At 51.1% G+C, this 8,093-nt stretch overlaps 1 protein-coding gene across 1 annotated transcript; it reads right to left on the minus strand.

The window, feature by feature from the left end:
- Positions 1-488: 488 nt before the first annotated feature.
- On the minus strand, positions 489-7,641 carry LOC142915542 (uncharacterized). The gene is made up of 7 exons (XM_076061309.1): positions 7,465-7,641; positions 6,598-6,622; positions 3,903-3,970; positions 3,070-3,144; positions 2,160-2,293; positions 1,769-1,830; positions 489-1,598 (listed from the first exon to the last, which is right to left on the minus strand). The coding sequence occupies exons 3-7, from the start codon at positions 3,960-3,962 to the stop codon at positions 1,021-1,023; spliced, it is 909 nt and encodes a 302-aa protein (XP_075917424.1). The 5' UTR covers positions 3,963-3,970; positions 6,598-6,622; positions 7,465-7,641; the 3' UTR covers positions 489-1,020.
- Between the last annotated feature and the right edge of the window lie 452 nt (positions 7,642-8,093).

Consider the following 8,093-nt stretch of genomic DNA (forward strand, 5'->3'; position numbering starts at 1 on the left):
GTTGTGCATGTCTGTGTGTGTGCGTGTCTGTGTGTGTATGTCTGTGTATTTTGTACCATCGGACACTCCACCCCCACAACTCCCAATCGGTGATGGGGCAGTTGTGGAGAGAGTGGAGAGTTTCCCATACCTGGGCAGTGTGCTTATGACTGGCTCCAGTTTAACAGCAGAGGTCTCCCTCCGAATCAGTCGAGCGCCAATATCTTTGCATCGGTTGCGTAACGCTGTGTGGAAGCTACCTGGTCTGTCGCTCCGCACTAAGCTTCAGGTCCTCTCGGCCACGGTCATTCCCTCCCTTCTCTACGCTTGCGAAACGTGGACCCCCCTAATGGAACATCTTCGCCGGTTAGAAACATTTAAGCTGGCCTGCCTACGATCCATCCTGGGTTTAACCAGACTGGATTGTGTGAGGAGCTCACAAATCCTTGAAAGATCTGGGCAAGGTCCCATCGGTGAGCTCCTCCAGCGGGCAAGGCTGCAATGGCTGGGTCATGTAGCCAGCATGCCCTGCCACCGCATGCCGAAACAGCTTTTGTTCGGCCGGATTGAGGGGGCTAAGCGGGTGCGGCACGGGTTAGAGAAGAAATGGAGTGATGTGGTACAGGAGGACGTGGAGCTGAGTGGACTTGCCGATGACTGGTACCAGCGGTGTCAAGATCGGCCTCTGTGGAGGAGGCTCGTGAAGGATGCTACTGGGCAGTTGGAGGTAGTCGCACTCCAACAACAATGGAGGGCGGAGGAGCGACGCTCAGAACGAGCGGAGCGCCGGGTGGCTAAAGCACAGCAGGTTGGCACAGTAGGAGGCACAGGTGGTGCATCAGCCAGTCATCTCAGTCAGTCGACCCGTGGCACCTGGGTCTGCCCTGTGACCTGCCAGCGGACATTCTGCACTTCACGTTGCCTCAGGGTACACATAGCCTGGCACAAGCGTCGTGGTGACGTCACCGCCACTTAGTGGCGAATGGCGGTTGTTGTTGTTGTGTCTGTGTGTGTGTCTGTGTGTGTCTGTTGTGTGTCGTGTCAGGACAGGAACGTGTGCACCACAGAGTGGATCTCCCTGCGGCAGAGTGGGCAGGCCATGCCACGCCGCTGCAGCTCCAAGGCGCAGCGGCGGCACGTGGCAAGGTGACCGCTGTCGCCGTGAACTAACGTGCAGCTACGCGGCTCACTCCGGCACACCACGCACTCACCCACGATAACACCACCAGCACCACCCACACCACCAGCACCACCCACACCACCAACCACACCAACAACACCAACACTACCACCCACACCAACACCACCACCCACACCACCACCATCACCCACACCAACACCACCACCCACACCACCGCCACCACCACTGCCACCACCACCCACACCAACACCACCACCCACACCAACACCACCAACCACACCAACACCACCACCACCACCCACACCACCACCATCACAACCACCACCCACACCACCGCCACCACCACCCACACCACTACCACCACCACAACCACCCACACCACCACCCACACCACCACCACCAACACCAACAGCACCGCCACCGGTTGGAGCGCAAGATGGAGAGGAAGTGGTGGAGGTGGTGGTGACGTTGGCACCGGCTGAAGGGGAAGAAAAAGAAGAGAGTGAGTGAGTGAATGTGTGAGTGTGTGAGTGTGTGACTGTATATGGGTAGCGGTAGTGTAGTAGTAGTTAGTGCTACGTCGCGCTATGAACCCGGGGAGGGAGTGAGAAGGAGGGAGGGAGTGAGGAGGAGGGAGGGGAACTTCACCTCGCCTGCTGTCGGCCGTCACTATGGAGAATGACTTCACGAACAGCGCTGCCACCGAGTGTCTGGAAGAGAGAGACAGGGAGATCCAGGCTGCGTTTGGATGCAGGCACTATCTCCCGCCCCTCTCTCTCTCTCCACCCCTCTCTCTCTTGTGCTTGTTTATTTTTATTTCACTTTCTTTATTATAATTTTTCTATCTACGTGACTTTAGTAAAAGAACCAAAGAATATTCACCCACTCAATCACTCGCCCACTCACTAAACAGCTCACCCATCCACTCAATAATTCACGCCCCCACTCGCCTTCCCACTCACTCACTAAATAACTCATCCGCTCACCCACACTCACTCACCCACCCACTCTCTCTCCACCCTCTTTGTATCTCCCTCACCTGGGATCTCTGAGTGAGAATCCCTCCACACCAAACACCTCCCCCAGGGGGTCCCCGCCACACCTCACCAGGTACGGCCTCTCTACATCGTAAAGTTGTCTTCGCTTGATGTATTGTCCCACGTAGTGGTGCGCCTACGTGGGACGCACACACACACACACACATGCACACACGCATGCATGCACACACACGAGTGGGTAACTGAGTGGGTGAGTAGGTGGGTGGGTGAGTGAGTGGGTGAGTGAGTGGATGAGTTAGTGAGTGGGTGGTTGAGTGATTGAGTGGGTGAGTGGGTGGGTAGGTGAGTGGGTGGTTGAGTGATTGAGTGGGTGAGTGGGTGGGTAGGTGAGTGAGTAGGTGAGTGAGTGGGTGTGTGGATCAGTGAGAGAATCAGTGAGTGGGTGGGTGGATCAGTGATTTAGTGGCATGGGCGGAAGAGATGGACTAGTCAGTGAGTGGATGGGTTAGAGGGTGAGTGGATGGGTTAGAGGGTGAGTCGAGTGAGTGGTTGGGTGAGTGAGTGGATGAGTGAGTGGTTGGATGAGTGAGTGTTAGTGTGTGGGTAAATGGAGTGGGTGAGTGGTTGGGTGAGTGGGTGGCTGAGTGAGTAGGTCAGTGAATGAGTGGTTGGGTGAGTGGGTGGGTGAGTGTAACGTCTGTACTATGTTGAACTTCTTTCGCACCGCACGTAGCCATGTGTGATAATCCTGCAAATCCAAATTATACAGCAGGTGTCAGGTTCGCGATGGAATCCACGACCTCCTGTACACCAGGCGAGGTAGTCAACATCTCCTAGCCACCCTGATAATGATGATGGTGGGTCCCACGACCTCCTGTACACCAGGCGAGGTAGTCAACATCTCCTAGCCACGCAGATGATGATGGTGTTGGTGGTCGTGATGGGACCCACCTGCTCCCACGTGAATGTGTCGCCCTCGACACCGAACGACTGCAGCAGACGAAGCATCGCAGGCACCGGCTTCAGCTGCATCCCAGCGGACAGAGGAATCACGGAGCCACATGTCATCACTCACACAGACACAAAGGTCCCCCGTGTAGCCACGGCAGGCTATAGGGGCAAGTGCTGTTAGCGAAGAGAAGCACCTATCAAGGCTGCCGGCACTGTGGCACATGAGGGGGTGGGTGGCCAGCACCACGCCGAACCGCCTTTGTCTCCCCAGTGGCTTTGTTTACTACGACACACCGCTACACCAGCTACTCTTTTGAGTCAACCTAGGGGAGGCCCAGGACCGATTGTAGTGTATAGTAGTGTATATTACATTGTAGTGTATAGTAGTGCATAGTGTATAGTAGCGTATAGTACTGTAGTTTATAGTAGTGTAGGGTATAGTGTAGTGTATAGTAGTGTAGTGTATAGTAATGTAGTGCATAGTAGTGTAGTGTATAGTAATTGTAGTGTATAGTTGTGTATAGTGTACAGTGTATAGTTGTGTAGTGTATAGTAATGTAGTGTATAGTTGTGTATAGTGTACAGTGTATAGTTGTGTAGTGTATAGTAATGTAGTGTATAGTTGTGTATAGTATAGTGTACAGTGTATAGTATAGCGTACAGTGTATAGTATAGTGTACAGTGTATAGTATTGTGTACAGTGTATAGTGTGCAGTGTATAGTGTACAGTGTATAGTATAGCGTACAGTGTATAGTATAGCGTACAGTGTATAGTAGTGTACAGTGTATAGTAGTACACAGAGCACCGGTGAGCCCCCCTAAAAGCGATTCACCAGAATGTTCCTGTGAGCTCCAGCAGCGGCCAGAGACAACCTGGAGTCACCGGCACTCATCACGGCAACTGTGGAGACAGCAGGAAGACAGCGGCACTCGTCACGGCAGCTGTGGAGACAGCAGGAAGACAGCGACACTCGTCACGGCAGCTGTAGAGACAGCAGGAAGACAGCGACACTCGTCACGGCAGCTGTGGAGACAGCAGGAAGACAGCGACACTCGTCACCGCAGCTGTGGAGACAGCAGGAAGACAGCGGCACTCGTCACGGCAGCTGTGGAGACAGCAGGAAGACAGCGACACTCGTCACGGCAGCTGTGGAGACAGCAGGAAGACAGCGACACTCATCACGGCAGCTGTGGAGACAGCGACGTGGTGGGGGGGGGGGGGGGTGAGTAATGCTCAGCCGCTGGGCACGGCTGACGACCACCTCGTGGGGACCGCCTGTGTCGTGAGTCTATGGGTCTCTGTGTGAGTCTGTGGGTCTCTGTGTGAGTCTGTGGGTCTCTGTGTGAGTCTGTGGGTCTCTGTGTGAGTCTGTGGGTCTCTGTGTGAGTCTGTGGGCTTATGGGTATCTGTGTGAGTCTTTGGGCCTCTGTCAGAGTAAATTGGTATCTGTGTGAGTCTATGGGTATCTGTGTGAGTCTGTGGGCCTCTATCAGAGTAAATTGGTATCTGTGTGAGTCTATGGGTCTCTGTGTGAGTCTGTGGGTCTCTGTCAGAGTAAATTTGTCTCTGTGTGAGTCTATGGGGCTCTGTGTGAGTCTGTGGGTCTCTGTCAGAGTAAAACTGGTCTCTGTGTGGGTCTATGGGTCTCTGTGTGAATCTGTGGGCCTCTGTCAGAGTAAATTGGTATTTGTGTGAGTCTATGGGTCTCTGTGTGAGTCTGTGGGCCTCTGTCAGAGTAAATTGGTATCTGTGTGAGTCTATCAGTCTATGGGTCTCTGTGTGAGTCTGTGGGTCTCTGTCAGAGTAAATTTGTCTCTGTGTGAGTCTATGGGTCTCTGTGTGAGTCTGTGGGTCTCTGTCAGAGTAAATTGGTCTGTAGTGATAGCAAGTACCGCCACAGTCAGTATGCACTGCTGTAGTGATAGCAGTTACCACCACAGTAAGTATGCACTGCTGTAGTGAGAGCAGGATCCACCACAGTCGGTATGCACTGCTGTAGTAATAGTAAATAATGCTATCGAGTTGGTACATACCGCTATATAGAGTTAGTAGATACTAAAACAGTCAGACTATACCACTACAGTCAGCAAATACTGCTACAGTCAGCAGATACAACTACGGTCAGTAGCTACTAGAGTCAGTAGGCACTACTATAGAGTGAGTAGATACTGATATAGAGTTAGTAGTTACTACTATAGTCAGTGAATACTCCTATAGAGTCAGCAGATACTACTATACAGTTAGTCGTTACTACTATAGAGTCGGTAGACACTACTGTAGGGCCAGTAAATACTACTACGGTCAGTAGTTACTACAGTCAGTAAATACTACTAAACAGTCAGTAGCTACTACTGGCTCAGTAGATACTACTGTACAGTCAGTAGATACAACTACAGGGCCAAGAGATACTACTTATTCTGTTGTATGTAGGCTGTGTAGGTATATACAGGACTAGCTGTACTACCCAGGCTTGAATTCACCACACCCGGCCGCCTTTGTCTCCCCAGTGGCGATGTTCACACCACAACAGTTACTCGTTAGAGGCTGAGTCGACCTAGGGGAGGCCCAGGACCGGTTCAAATAATCGTCACCGGTGGTGGCCGTGAGCGGGAATCGAACTCGGGTCGCCGGGTTCGTAGCGCGGTGTAGCGCTAACCACTACACTACAATGCATTAGGCTTCCACACACAGACACAAACACACAGACACACACAGACACAAAAAGATCCCCCATATAGCCTTAACAGACTGTAGGAGCAAGTGCTGTTAGCGAGCACCTATGAAGGCCGGGACGGTACACGAGGGGGTGGGTGGCCAGCACCACGCTCGACCGCCTTTGTCTCCCTAGTGGCAATGTTTACACACCGCACCAGGTACTCATTTGAGGCTGAGTCGACCTAGGGGAGGCCCGGGACCGGTTCAGATAATCGTCACTGGTGTTGGCCGTGAGCAGGAATCAAACCTGGGTCGCCAGGTTCATAGCGCAGCGCACTAACCGCTACACTATCGCTCCCCACAACACACAGACACACACACACACAGACAACGCTAACCGCTACACTACAATGCGTGACGCTTCCACATGCACGGGTCACGTGACAGATTTGACGTCACAGCTCACTTGCCGTGCATAAAATCTAGGCATTATTGAGCTCCCCTCCCCACCCCTAAAAAAAACACAAAAGTGTATTTGTATAATGTTTGCACGGTGTACAGTCTGGGAAATACCCACATGGCAAATTTCCAGTTTGTTGCATGTCGGGAAGTACGCTAAACATTTTGAACAGACAACACACACAATCACAACCTTGCATATTTTTATATATATGGAGATAAACAGTAAGAGCCAATTTGTTAATCCATTGCCGGACGAGGGTCTCCCCACGCCGCCCCGGGTCATGATTTGACCATACTTCACCACGCTCGTCCGTGTGGCGGCTTGGTGGAGGAGGGTAGCGTAGACGTGGGAGCGTAGTGACATTGTACTCTACAATGGATGTTGCCCCCACCGCTCCTATGCCACTCACCAACGTTGCACAGTCCCGCAGCCGCCTAAAACAACAACAACAACAAAGTCCCATCACAAGGGAGAAACACACAAATAGAGATTCACTTCGAGTACACTCACCACCACGTAGCTGTCAACCTCTATCAGTGCCCCTACCTTATTACAGATCAATTCAGACCATATCGGCCACCACGTGTCTTTATGAATATCAACGTTCGTCCTGCGAAGTCCCATCACAATGTAGAAACACAAATAGACAATACTGTTACCAAAGCATGTTTTTTTGCCCGTATTGAAACGGCTGTACCCCGTATGGGCGTGAAAACTCAATGTCTCTGTACAAGAATACGGGGTAAACCGTACGGGTTATGACAGCTGTGATGCATCAAAAGATAACTTGACCCGTGGTTGTGTTACCTCGTTTAACCAAAGGCTTCAAACTCGCGTGGAACAGCCCGAAACCCAAAGCATGAGGACAAATACAAGGACGGGTATATCACGAGAGAAAAAAACCCCTACATATTTACCAATAACACTGCCCTTAAGTGTAAATTCTGTGGTGCATAATCGGGCAATGGCCCTTTTTCATAACGCCTCTGTTACTGACGATTGTATTTCAGCCTTTCTTCTTACGACTGCTGCCTGTGTATCTTACTGTGAAAACAGTTCCACAAAGCATGTCTAATTCTTTATTTTCTTTGTGACAGACTAGGCCCGAGACGCCAGGGAGGGCCTGAATGGCCTGGATTGCCTACCGAGAAGGAGACGCCTTCCCCGGCGGGGAGCAACCACAGCCTGCGGTGTCACCGCCGCAACGGGGGTCACACAACACCGGATTTTTTTGTGGTCAAAATTTTTAAACCAAAACACCCACTTACCCACTTACCGGTTCGCGTGAGTTCAATCCTGCTCAGAGTTTTAAGGGGCGAGAGGAATTGTTCGTGCAAGTTTAGGGGTGGGTGGGGGTGGTGAGTCGTTATGTTCCGAACAGTTTAGAAGCGTCCTGGGAGCCGCGCTTGAGGCGTCAGCCATTGGCACTTGGGAGCTACCACTCCCAGCCAAGGGTTGACGCTCAAACTATCAATCTTATACTTTCACTTCCATCGCATAATTTGAATCGTATTTACTCAAACAATATATGCTGAATGATCTACTGTGATAGTCACGGTCGCTCAGTCATTGTATTGCTGTTGGAGATGTATATATATATTTTAAAAAAAATATTACTGCGTCTGCGACCCCCCCCTATTTAAAGCGGTAAGTTGGTTCGTTCCAAATGATGACGTTCACACAACGCGATCAAAGTTCGGAACGCTCTTGCAGAATTGTACAACATTTAACTCCGAAAGTTATCGCGATATGGCGATACTACGATATTACATAATCATATCCAACATAAGCGTATTGTACAATTTGTTTCCACACGGCACGTGCACACACTCAAAGCACTTGCAATTCAAATTTCTATTTAAAGCTTTCGTGACTGCAGGGATTCATCTTCTTGGTTATTTCGGT

This window comes from Petromyzon marinus, unplaced genomic scaffold (assembly GCF_048934315.1).
Source record: "Petromyzon marinus isolate PM22_M1 ecotype Great Lakes invasive population unplaced genomic scaffold, UKy_Petmar_22M1.pri1.0 PM_G_Scaffold_32, whole genome shotgun sequence".
NCBI classification, from domain to species: domain Eukaryota; kingdom Metazoa; phylum Chordata; class Hyperoartia; order Petromyzontiformes; family Petromyzontidae; genus Petromyzon; species Petromyzon marinus.

What these genes read in the sequence shown, in the direction of transcription:
- LOC142915542 (XM_076061309.1), bottom strand. Translation starts at nt 3,962, where the DNA reads ATGAGTGCCGGTGACTCCAGGTTGTCTCTGGCCGCTGCTGGAGCTCAC. An exon ending in ACACATTCACGTGGGAGCAG is followed by an intron (nt 2,294 to 3,069) that starts GTGGGTCCCATC and finishes CGTCCCACGTAG; the next exon opens with GCGCACCACTACGTGGGACA. An exon ending in GACGGCCGACAGCAGGCGAG is followed by an intron (nt 1,599 to 1,768) that starts GTGAAGTTCCCC and finishes CTTCCCCTTCAG; the next exon opens with CCGGTGCCAACGTCACCACC.